General features: G+C 40.8%; 1 protein-coding gene across 1 annotated transcript in view; it reads left to right on the forward strand.

Moving 5' to 3' along the window:
* WDPCP (WD repeat containing planar cell polarity effector) overlaps positions 1-12,941 on the forward strand; it is a 284,886-nt gene that overhangs the window by 144,296 nt on the left and 127,649 nt on the right. The window contains exon 13 of the mRNA XM_068966787.1: positions 11,031-11,094. Within this exon, the coding sequence (XP_068822888.1) occupies positions 11,031-11,094 (64 nt within the window). The remainder of the gene's footprint in view (positions 1-11,030; positions 11,095-12,941) is intronic.

Raw genomic sequence — 12,941 nt, forward strand, 5'->3', positions numbered from 1 at the left:
ATAGAGGACTTAAAAATTACAAACAATTAAAGAATGATAGTACAAATAGTAAAAAAATATATATATCTAGGACTTTCTCTGGTGGTGTTATGGGCAGTGTGGGGTCAGTTCACTTTTGGATAGTTCCTTGATCCGGCTTATATTTCTCAAGGGGCTAGTGGCCCCTTCCTATGTAGTCGGTACTATTTACAGGATTTTAATCTATTACACCTGTCACTTCCCAGGAGGGTCCCTCTGTTTTAGCTTTTTCTGTTTGCTGGTCTCTTCAGTGTCTGATTTCTACCTTGAAACAAGGGGGCAGTGGTGGACACTTTTTTAGGCTCACTTGTTCAGTCATGCTGTGGGGAGGGAGGGACGCTGCAAACAAATAACACTGGCGTGTGCTCACAGTGTCTCAGCCACACTGGGTTTGCCCCTGCTCACGGCATGTGTGCTTTCCCTATCTACACTATTTAGGCTCTAGGTTGCTCTGCCAGGAACTGTCTGAGGCCGGCCCTGGGTTGTATGCACTTCCCAGGTCTAAGCCGCTCAGGTTCAGGTATTCGGTAGTTCTCAGAGGCACAGACTCGGTTGGGCCTGCGTTTTGTGCCCTTCCCAGATCTGAACAACTTGAGTGACCAGGTGTTTGGCACACGGTCGCTGCGACTTATTGCCTCCCACATCCCTGCTGCTCGGTTTTCTGGGTGTACAACTGGCGCACCTTCTCAGGTGGATGTTGACCATCCAAAATCCTAAGAAGTCTTGGTTAGCAATGAAGCCTGCTTGCAGTTTGGCACATAATGCCTCTCTGGGGCCATGATTGCCCCCTTCCGGCCCTGTCTGCCCTCGCCTGCCTGTCTCCGGAGGGGGATGGGCCGGCCTGCAGCTGCCAGCTCTGCTCAGTCCTTTGTTCTGTGAGCAGGCCTAACGGTGTCTTAGGTTAGGGCTTTTCGCGTAGCTCTAGTCAGTCCTTTGTTCTGTGAACGGGCCTGGTGGTATCTTAGGTTAGGGCTTTTCGTGTGGTCGTTATCCCACAGTCTGGTTTACTATCCTAAGTTAGTTCCCTCAGATTGCCCTCGGGGCTTTCGGGCCTGGTCCTACTCTAAGCAATGCAGCCTGCACCTCCCTGCCCAACCCCCACTTGCTAGTGGTGGATGCAGGCATCTGCACTGCTTATCCGCTGGGAGTTACCATTGGGCAGGTAATCTCTGAGGTTTAATTATTTATTTATTTTTCCTCCCGGTTATATTGCCCTCTGTGGTTCCAAGGCTCGCCACAGAGTCAGCAGTGAGAGTGTTTCCTGGTGTTTGGAAACCTCTCTTTTTTAAGACTCCCTTCCCAGGACTCATTGGAAAAGACTCTGATGCTGGAAGAGACTGGGGGCAGGAGGAGAAGGGGACAACCCAGGATGAGATGGCTGGATGGCATCACGGACTCGATGGATGTGAGTCTGAGTGAACTCCGGGAGATGGTGATGGACAGGGAGGCCTGGCGTGCTGCGATTCGTGGGGTTGCAAAGAGTCGGAAACGCCTGAGCAACTGAACTGAACTGAACTCCCAGGGCTTCCCTAGTGGCTCAGAGGGTAAAGCATCTGTCTGCAATACAGGAGACCAGGGTTCGATCCCTGGGTTGGGAAGATCCCCTGGAGAAGGAAGTGGCACCCCACTCCAGTATTCTTGCCTGGAAAATCCCATGGACCGCGGAGCCTGGTAGGTTACTGTCCATGGGGTCACAAAGAGTCGGACACGACTGAGTGACTTCATTTTGCTTCCCAGGACAGAGCTCTATCCCTACCTCTTTTGTCTCTCGTTTTATCTTTTATATTTTTTCCTATCTCCTTTTGAAGACAATGGGCTGCTTTTCTGGGTGCCTGATATCCTCTGCTGGCATTCAGAAGTTGTTTTGTGGAATTTTCTCAGCGTTCAAATGTTCTTTTGATGAATTTGTGGGGGAGAAAGTGGTCTCCCTGTCCTGTTCATCCTCCATCTTAGGACCGCCTCCCTATTATATATTCTAACTTTAATAATTCAATTATCTGAAATCCGGGGAGAAGTAAATCTGTTGTTTATCTTCTAATTTTACATTATAGTAGCTTGTTTTCTTTTGTATATGGTGATGTTTCATTGTGAACTTGTACTTGTTTTAATTTATGGCAGTCCTGGTGGCTTCTATCAAAAGTGTTTTAATCCAAAGATGAATTTTCTTTTTATTGTTTCTGTCAATGTTAAGGGCACTTAAAACCTGCAATCATTTTAGCCCCTGGCTTAATCAGAAGTCTCAGGCTAAGCACCTTTATCTTGTGACTTGTTCAAGGCTCAGTCTTCTGAGGGTGATGCCTCAGACTAGTTCTGCCTTTTTTCCTTTTTTTGCTCTCTGCTCAGGGAGCATTACTCTAGTGTCAATCAAGGAACTTTGGTTAGTTAGTTATTTTGTAATGGAGAGTGTGGTATTCTCGGAAACTTTTTTTTAAGAGTTCTGTGTTGAGTGAAAAAGTTGGCTTAAAGCTCAACATTCAGAAAACAAAGATCATGGCATCTGGTCTCATCACTTCATGGGAAATAGATGGGGAAACAGTGGAAACGGTGTCAGACTTTAGTTTTTGGGGGCTCCAAAATCACTGCAGTTGGTGACTACAGCCATGAAATTAAAAGATGCTTACTCCTTGGAAGAAAAGTTATGACCAACCTAGATAGCATATTCAAAAGCAGAAACATTACTTTGCCAACAAAGGTCCGTCTAGTCAAGGCTCTGGTTTTTCCTGTGGTCATGTATGGATGTGAGAGTTGGACTGTGAAGAAAGCTGAGTGCCGAAGAATTGATGCTTTTGAAGTATAGTGTTGGAGAAGACTCTTGAGAGTCCCTTGGACTGCAAGGAGATCCAACCAGTCCATTCTAAAGGAGATCAGCCCTGGGATTTCTCTGGAAGAAATGATGCTAAAGCTGAAACTCCAGTACTTTGGCCACCTCATGCAAAGAGTTGACTCATTGGAAAAGACTTTGATGCTGGGAGGGATTGGGGGCAGGAGGAAAAGGGGACAACAGAGGATGAGATGGCTGGATGGCATCACTGACTCGATGGACGTGAGTCTGAGTGAACTCCGGGAGATGGTGATGGAGAGGGAGGCCTGGCGTGCTGTGATTCATGGGGTCGCAAAGAGTTGGACATGACTGAGCGACTGAACTGAACTGTGTTGTATTTTAACATATATTTATAAGTCTAGTTGGGAGCAGTCTGTGATATTTTTGGTTGATCATGCTATCAGATGCCAAAGCCAATTTTTTCAGAATGTGAATCATTACCTCTTACCAGAAAGGAGTGTACTACCTAAACTGTCCACTTTAATTATATACTTTTCAATTTCAGTTAATCATATATATGGTTGCCAAATTGACGTATAAATGGACAGACTCACTGGTTATCACTGCCCTGTCAGGGGTGAGATCTGCTCCTTAGTTGTTGGAGCAGAGGTCCCCAGATCTGTTTCTTAGCTCTTTTCGGATCTGTTTCTTAGCTCTTTTCTGATACGTGGTGTGAGATAGGTGGGATTAGAGAATTCCCATTGGGAGAGAAGCCACTTAGCATTCTACCTCTGGAGATGTTCAACCCCTGGGTGTGCTCTGCTGTGTTACCTTTCCCCTGTTGCATGAGCTCTCAGATTACATGCTTGATTGGCACTTCTCATGGCCACACTTTAACTGTGGGTATCCTGGCAGTTGGCCCTGGTGTCTCTCACACATTGTTTTCACCAGTGTACTGGTGTAGATCCAGTGTTCGTTTCTTTAATACTTCTTGAATTTTCTTATTTTTCAATGTGCTTGCCCTTCACCCAACTCTATCTATATTACTGTTTAACCATTTATAAAGTTTTAATGATTGCTATTTAATTTCTTTGTGATAGTTACCAAAATCAAACAATTATCTTCAAGAATTCAAAAAGCAAGGACCTTAGCACTTTAACTTTTTTCTGATTATTATCTAATTAGTGTTTTCTGATCTTAAAAATAGCAAAACATTTGTGTATATGCATGTATGTCTGTGTGTATTTATCTGCCTGTATATTAACCAATTTTTTTTTTTAAGCTATTCCTTCTTGCTTTTCAAACCTTCCTTCTAGGATCATTTTCCTTTTTTCCTGAGTTATGTCCCCTGCAAGTCCCTTTATTGAAGATCTGTTGAACGGTTTCAGTTTTTACATATCTTGAAATGTCTTTATTTTGCTTTACCTACTGAGAATTCCATTGTTATATTATACAAGAGAAATGCTTATTTTCTCACTATCATTTGAAGATACATCCCTACTGTCTTCTACACCCCATTGTTGTCATTGAGAGGTCTGGTGTCTGTCTGTTTGTAGGTTATCTTCTTTGTAGGTGACCTGTCTTTTCTCTTGCTTTTTAAGACCTTTTTATTTTTAGAGTTCTGCATCTTCATTGTATATTTGCATAATTATAGATTCTTTTCAGTGTATCCTGATTGATATATATTGTCCCTCTTGTGTTTATTGATTCATTTCATTTATCAGCTCTGGAAAATTGTCCGCATTTAGCATAATTACCTGATTAGATGTGTTAGACTTTTCCATGTTCTCTGTTTTGCTAACTTCCATGTTCTTTGTATTGCTAACTTCCCTTTATATTTTTTTTTCTTGTCTCTTTAACATTTTGTGTAATTCCTTACTTATGCCTCTTTTGCTTCGCTAATTCTCTTTATGCCAAATTATTTAACTTCAATTTTTCATTTCCAAAAGTTATATTTTTATTTCTTAAAAAATCTACTGGGTAACACTTTTATTATTAATATGTCCTGTTGTAAGCTTATTTTCATGGCCCCATCATTATTTCTTTAAATATGCTGAACTGTTTTACATTCTAATTTTAATAATTCAATCATCTGAAATCCAAGGAGAAGTAAATCTTTTATTTTCTAATTTCCCATCACAGTAGCTTCTTTTGTATTTAGTAATGTTTTAGTGCGAGCTCATACTTGTTTTAATTTATGGCAATTCTGGTGACTTGTATCAAAAGTGCTTTAATCCAGACATGGATCTTCTTTATACTTTTTCTGCCGATGTTAAGGACACTTAAAACTTGGGATCATTTTAGCCCCTGGCTTAGTCAGAAGTCTCAAGTTAACCACCTTTACCTTAAGACTTGGTCAAGGCTCAGTCTTCTGAGGGTGATGGCCAGAGTAGTTCTGCCCTTTTCCCCATTTTTGATCTCTGCTTATGGATCCTAGTTTCAGTCAAGGAACTTTGGTTAGTTGGTTATTTTTTTTAATTGAAAATGTGTTATCCTTGGAAATTTCCTTTTTTTTCTTTAAGAATCTTATGTTGTACTTTAAGATGTATTTTATAAGCAGTCTAGTTGGGAGCATCCTTTGGTATTTTTGGTTGATCATACCACCAGATGCCAATGCCAATTCTTTCATTTTATCATAATGTGAATCATTACCTCTTACCTAGAAGGAACCATACCTCCTAAGCTGCTCACCTTAATTTCATATTTACCAATTCCAATGAATCACATATATGGCTGCCAAACTGGTATGTCAACAGACATACAGCTGCTGCTGCTGCTAAGTCACTTCAGTCATGTCCGACTTTGTGCAACTCCATGACGGCAGCCCACCAGGCTCCTCCGTCCCTGGGATTCTCCAAGGAAGAATACTGGAATGGGGTGCCATTTCCTCCTCCAATGCATGAAAGTGAAAAGTAAAAGTGAAGTCACTCAGTCATGTCTGACTCTTAGAGACCCCATGGACTGCAGCCCACCAGGCTCCTCCATCCATGGTTTCCAGGCAAGAGTACTGGAGTGGGGTGCCATTGCATATTAGTGGACATACTAGACATGTTAAATTAGAGATACCTGGAACAAAAGAGTTTAGAGCTCCAGAAATAAATGGATACTAGAGATTTGTGTCTTTGAGGTATCAATGCCATAGGAGCAGTTAGGATTACTGAGGTAGTAACCCTATCTGAGTAGGTTACAGCCTACTCCTTCATGGAATAGGCAGAAAAAAGTTAAAAAAGAGACTAAGAAGGTGAAATCTAAGAGTTGAGAAAACAAAAGATGAATCTCCAAATGCAAGAATGGATCTCCAAATGCAAAGAAAGAGAGTTTCAAGTAGGGGAAGTTAATAGGATCAGATGTGGCTGAAAGAGCACACAAGATAAGAACTTATCTTAGAAGATGAATAATTACTATTGCTAGACAAGTTTCAATGTAGTGGGTAGGAACAAATGCAAAATGGCAGTAAATCTATGAATAGTATTAATAGTACAACTTGTTGATCTTCTGTCCTCTTCCTTATTACATCCCACGTCTACTATATAGAGTCAGCCATTTTTCCTGGAACAAAAGTGAACACAGTTTTCTTCTGATCTTCCATAGCTGAAAGTTCAGTTCAGTTCAGTCGCCCAGTCGTGTCCAACTCTTTGCGACCCCATGAATTGCAGCACACCAGGCCTCCATGTCCATCAACAACTCCCGGAGTTCACTCAGATTTATGTCTATCGAGTCAGTGATGCCATCCAGCCATCTCATCCTCTGTCGTCCCTTTCTTCTCCTGCCCCCAATCCCTCCCAGCATCAAAGTCTTTTCCAATGAGTCAACACTTCGCATGAGGTGACCAAAGTACTGGAGTTTCAGCTTTAGCATCATTCCTTCCAAAGAAATCCCAGGGTTGATCTCCTTCAGAATGGACTGGTTAGATTTCCTTGCAGTCCAAGGGACTCTCAAGAGTCTTCTCCAACACCAAAGTTCAAAAGCATCAATTCTTTGGCGCTCAGCCTTCTTCACAGTCCAACTCTCATATCCGTACATGACTACTGGAAAAACCATAGCCTTGACTAGACGGACCTTAGTCAGCAAAGTAATGTCTCTGCTTTTGAATATACTATCTAGGTTGGTCATAACTTTTCTTCCAAGGAGTAAGCATCTTTTAATTTCATGGCTGCAATCACCATCTGCAGTGATTTTGGAGCCCAGAAAAATAAAGTCTGACACTGTTTCCACTGTTTCCCCATCTATTTCCCATGAAGTGATGGGACCAGATGCCATGATCTTCGTTTGCTGAATGTTGAGCTTTAAGCCAACTTTTTCACTCTCCTCTTTCACTTCCATCAAGAGGCTTTTTAGTTCCTCTTTGCTTTCTGCCATAAGGGTGGTGTCATCTGCATATCTGAGGTTATTGATATTTCTCCCGGCAGTCGATTCCAGCTTGTGTTTCTTCCAGTCCAGCGTTTCTCATGATGTACTCTGCATATAAGTTAAAAAAGCAGGGTGACAATATACAGCCTTGACATACTCCTTTTCCTATTTGGAACCAGTCTGTTGTTCCATGTCCAGTTCTAACTGTTGCTTCCTGACCTGCATACAGATGATTCTCAAGAGGCAGGTCAGGTGGTCTGGTATTCCCATCTCTTTCAGAATTTTCCATAGTTTATCGTGATCCACACAGTCAAAGGCTTTGGCATAGTCAATAAATCAGAAATAGATATTTTTCTGGAACTCTTGCTTTTTCCATGATCCAGCGGATGCTGGCAATTTGATCTCTGGTTCCTCTGCCTTTTCTAAAATCAGCTTGAACGTCAGGAAGTTCATGGTTCACATATTGCTGAAGCCTGGCTTGTAGAATTTTGAGCATTACTTTACTAGCATGTGAGATGAGGGCAATTGTGCAATAGTTTGAGCATTCTTTGGCATTGCCTTTCTTTGGGATTGGAATGAAAACTGACCTTTTCCAGTCCTCTGGCCACTGCTGAGTTGTCCAAATGTGCTGGCATATTGAGTGCAGCACTTTCACAGCATCATCTTTCAGGATTTGAAATAGCTCTACTGGAATTCCATCACCTCCACTAGCTTTGTTCATAGTGATGCTTTCTAAGGCCCACTTGACTTCACATTCCAGGATGTCTGGCTCTAGGTGAGTGATCACACCATCGTGATTATCCGGGTTGTGAAGATCTTTTTTGTACAGTTCTTCCATGTATTCTTGCCACCTCTTCTTAAACATCTTCTGCTTCTGTTAGGTTCATACCATTTCTGTCCTTTATCAAGCCCATCTTTGCATGAAATGTTCCCTTGGTATCTCTAATTTTCTTGAAGAGATCTCTAGTCTTTCCCATTCTGTTGTTTTCCTCTATTTCTTTGCATTGATTGCTGAAGAAGGCTTTCTTATCTCTTCTTGATCTTCTTTGGAACTCTGCATTCAGATGCTTATATCTTTCCTTTTCTCCGTTGCTTTTTGCTTCTCTTCTTTTCACAGCTATTTGTAAGGGCTCCCCAGACAGCCATTTTGCTTTTTTGCATTTCTTTTCCATGGGGATGGTCTTGATCCCTGTCTCCTGTACAATGTCACGAACCTCATTCCATAGTTCATCAGGCACTCTATCTATCAGATCTAGGCCCTTAAATCTATTTCTCACTTCCACTGTATAATCATAAGGGATTTGATTTAGGTCATACCTGAATGGTCTAGCGGTTTTCCCTACTTTCTTCAATTTAAGTCTGAATTTGGTAATAAGGAGTTCATGGTCTGAGCCACAGTCAGCTCCTGGTCTTGTTTTTGTTGACTGTATAGAGCTTCTCCATCTTTGGCTGCATAGAATATAATCAATCTGATTTCGGTGTTGACCATCTGGTGATGTCCATGTGTAGAGTCTTCTCTTGTGTTGTTGGAAGAGGGTGTTTGCTATGACCAGTGCATTTTCTTGGCAAAACTCTATTAGTCTTTGCCCTGCTTCATTCCGCATTCCAAGGCCAAATTTGCCCGTTACTCCAGGTGTTTCTTGACTTCCTACTTTTGCATTCCAGTCCCCTATAATGAAAAGGTATCTTTTTTGTGTGTTAGTTCTAAAAAGTCTTGTAAGTCTTCATAGAACCGTTCAACTTCAGCTTCTTCAGTGTTACTGGTTGGGGCATAGACTTGGGATTACTGTGATATTGAATGGTTTGCCTTGGAGACCAACAGATCATTCTGTTGTTTTTGAGACTGCATCCAAGTACTGCATTTCGGACTCTTTTGTTGACCATGATGGCTACTCCATTTCTTCTGAGGGATTCCTGCCCGCAGTAGTAGATACAATGGTCATCTTAGTTAAAGTCACCCATTCCAGTCCATTTTAGTTCGCTGATTCCTAGAATGTCGACGTTCACCCTTGCCATCTCTTGTCTGACTGCTTCCAATTTGCCTTGATTCATGGACCTGACATTCCAGGTTCCTATGCAATATTGCTCTTTACAGCATTGGACCTTGGTTCTATCACCAGTCACATCCACAGCTGGGTATTGTTTTTGCTTTGGCTCCATCCCTTCATTCTTTCTGGAGTTATTTCTTCACCGATCTCCAGTAGCATATTGGGCACCTACTGACCTGGGGAGTTCCTCTTTTAGTATCCTATCATTTTGCCTTTTCATACTGTTCATGGGGTTCTCAAGGCAAGAATACTGAAGTGGTTTTCCATTCCCTTCTCCAGTGGACCACATTCTGTCAAACCTCTCCACCATGACCCACCTGTCTTGGGTTGCCCTGCACGCATGGCTTAGTTTCATTGAGTTAGACAAGGCTGTGGTCCTAGTGTGATTAGATTGACTAGTTTTCTGTGAGTATGGTTTCAGTGTGTATGCCCTCCGATGCCCTCTTGCTACACCTACCATCTTACATGGGTTTCTCTTACCTTGGCCGTGGGGTGTCTCTTCAGGGCTGCTCCAGCATAGCACAGCCACTGCTCCTTACCTTGGATCGGGGGTATCGCTTCACTGCCACCCTTCCTGAGCTTCAACATGGGATGGCTCCTCTAGGCCCTCCTGCACCCGCGCAGCCACCGCTCCTTGGATGTGCGGTTGCTCCCCCTGGCCTCGGGCGTGGAGTGGCTCCTCCTGGCCGCCGCCCCTGGCCTCAGCGCTGGGTGGCTCCTCCCGGCCGCAGTGCCCGACCTCAGACGCGGGGTAGCTCCTCCCAGCCGTGCTTAGTGTGCTAGTCGCAGCCGCCTGCGCTTACTGCGCCGGTCGCAGCTGCCTTACTGGAGATACCAGTAAGAAGAATCAGAGAGTAGATGGGAGAACAACTATCAAACACAGTATGGAAATTACAGAGTGTTTCAGTTTCTGGCCTACCAGCTCATATGGAATAATAATAAGCCTTGTTTGAATTTTAATTATATTAGCTATTTCACTAATAAACTTTATATACTCTGTTAATAATAATATTCCACATTTCTGCCATGTTTTATGTGAAAATTTAGTATATTTTAAACCATCATATTTCACAATATAGAACAGAACTTGGTTATATATCTGCTTGTTTCTTGAGTCAGAAAAACTGATTATTACATGTGTGGAAGTTTCAGCATAGATTACCTTTTATTCCATAATCCTGTGCAAATTATATGTTTATGACATGCTTTTCTCTCAGGACTTTAAATTTTCTGTAGAGGTAATTAATGTAAACTAAAGTTTGTTCTCACAAAGAACATTCTTAGTTATACCTCAGGGAAAGATAGTATGATTGTGATGAAATAGTAGAAAAGGAATACCTTCTTAAAATACTTAGAAGCCACTTATTATTTTCATTTACAACAGCAGGGGATGTTTTTACCCTAGATCAAAAATATGAGAGTTTTGTAAAAATGCAACATTTGACTTCTCAACTGTTACCTAAGAAACATAAAATATAATTATATGATTTATTAATTGCTCTTATCCTGCTGTACTGTCCATATCCTCCTACTTTCCACTTACACAACAAAATAGAACAAAGGAAAAAATAATGAGAAAATGTATTTCTTAAGCTATCATTTCTCTACATTTAGAAGCACCTAATCTGGTTATGTTTGTGCTTGACAGTTACACTGAACCCCTCCACAGGCTGTGTGCATCAGCACCTCCTAAGTACAATAAGAGTTCACACAGGGAAGATCCCAGCAGGTGAAGTCCCTACTATTTTAGAATATTTTTATCAGAACAAAAACAATAGCATATAAGTACATTAAACAAACTGCTCTCTCCTCTTCTATAGTTTTGTTCACAACATAACATTTCTCCCTTACAGGTACCAAAGATTTGAAAAGGCATTTCTGTTAGCTGTTGACATTGGTGCTCGGGACCTGTTTATGGTGAGTCATTCCTTGGGATGATTTTGTGCCTTCAGTTCTAACGCTGAGTAAGTTGTCAGCTTTTGTGACCATTAAAAAGGATTAGTGTCATTTGTGCCTTCGACACATGGTGGGAAAGCATTATTCCATCTTGGCTTGCAGCTTTGCCTTCATGAAACTGGTCAATAGCCACCTAGCCTCTTTTGACTTGCTGACATTTTCCTTGGCAGACCCAAAGGATTTTTTATGTTTTCTAAGAATTTATAATTCTTCAATGTCTCTCCTCGTGTACTTTGATGTCAGAGGATGACACCTTTGTATCTAACAGGCTTAAATTTCTTTCTAATCCATTCCCTATAGAAGTACAGCTTCAGAAACCAGGACACAGGACAAGACATGTCCCCGAGATCTTGAATGTGCTCAGTTTGTCCCATAGGTTTTATTGAGAAGTAATAGTTTGAATGTTCTCATTTGTATTTTTAAAGTGACCACAGTGCAAAGTAGATCCAAAGAGAATATAAGTTCAAACAGTTCAAATAAGCTTTAATCCTCAACTTATTAGTTATGGAACAGTAAAATAGACTAGTTTCTTACACATCTTTGTGCTCTGTATTAGGTTCTTATTTTATAAGATCTTTTGCCACAATGAGATCAGATAAACAAAGGTGGTGTTCCTGATTTTCAGCACATCCTGCTCCATAGAAATTTCATTGCTGTCAAAAAATCTTGAAAACAACAAAAACTTCGAGAAGGCTCTTTTATCTGAATCTTCTGTATAGTGAAGACGTTTTGTACTGTAAGCTTTGATGCTTTAGATGTTAATATGGGTTCATGATATTAGTTTATCTTGTCTTTGAAATGAGTTTGCTGTTTAAATTCTAATTTCATATCACTCAATTAAACTGCGCTTTGTGCACTCATTGATCATGGAAAAAAATCTCTCTAATTACTTCAAATGTATGAACTTTTTGTTATTTGTTGGTTGTCTGTATTTTGTTAGGTCACATTGATCAGGCATATTAGTATATTAAGGGAACATTTTATTATTTTCACCAAAGTCTATGCATTAATACATCACAGTGTCAGAAATTTAATTATAACACTTCTTAGATTTTTCTGACCCAAGTGACTTTGTCACTTTATTTCCTCCTCACCTCTGCCACTACTCAGCAATAAAGGTAGATTTTCTTCCTATTTCCTTATTTTTTTATGTCTGTAGTCCCAGGCTTCTTTCTAGCCAAAATAATAACTAAAGAGATGAATATTTATATGTTTAATGTCTGATAAACTTTCTTTCCCAGTGTATTATTATACTGTTCTATAATTTATGCTACATTAACTATTGTATTAACCAATACATAATCATCAAAGCCTGGTGGGCTGCAAGTCCACAGGGTCGCAAAGTGTCAGACACGAGAGAGCACACATTCATACTCATCAAAGCCATCTTACAAACTTCTTTTCAAATCATATCTGTTTCAGCATTTAGTCTCAGTTCTGGAGAAGGAAATGGCAACCCACTCCAGTACTCTTGCCTGGAGAATCCCATGGATGGAGGAGCCTGGTGGGCTACTACAGTCCATGAGATCACAAAAAGTCAGATACTACTGAGCAACTTCACTTTCACTTTCACTTTCTAGGCAGTAACAATATAAAGTCTCCATGTTATTTTATTTTATTTTATTTTCCATGTTTGTTTAAAACCAAACATACTTCCTAGTAATAGGCTAACCTTAACCCATGAGGATTTTTACTAGTAAGAGATAAAAATCTAAAATAAGGAAATGAGAGAGATACTTTTGCTTTCCTTTTTATTGTAAAAGTGAACAATCAAAATGCTACATCCTTATTCTTCATATGTAACTTTT

Source organism: Capricornis sumatraensis, chromosome 1, assembly GCF_032405125.1.
Source record: "Capricornis sumatraensis isolate serow.1 chromosome 1, serow.2, whole genome shotgun sequence".
Taxonomy (NCBI): domain Eukaryota; kingdom Metazoa; phylum Chordata; class Mammalia; order Artiodactyla; family Bovidae; genus Capricornis; species Capricornis sumatraensis.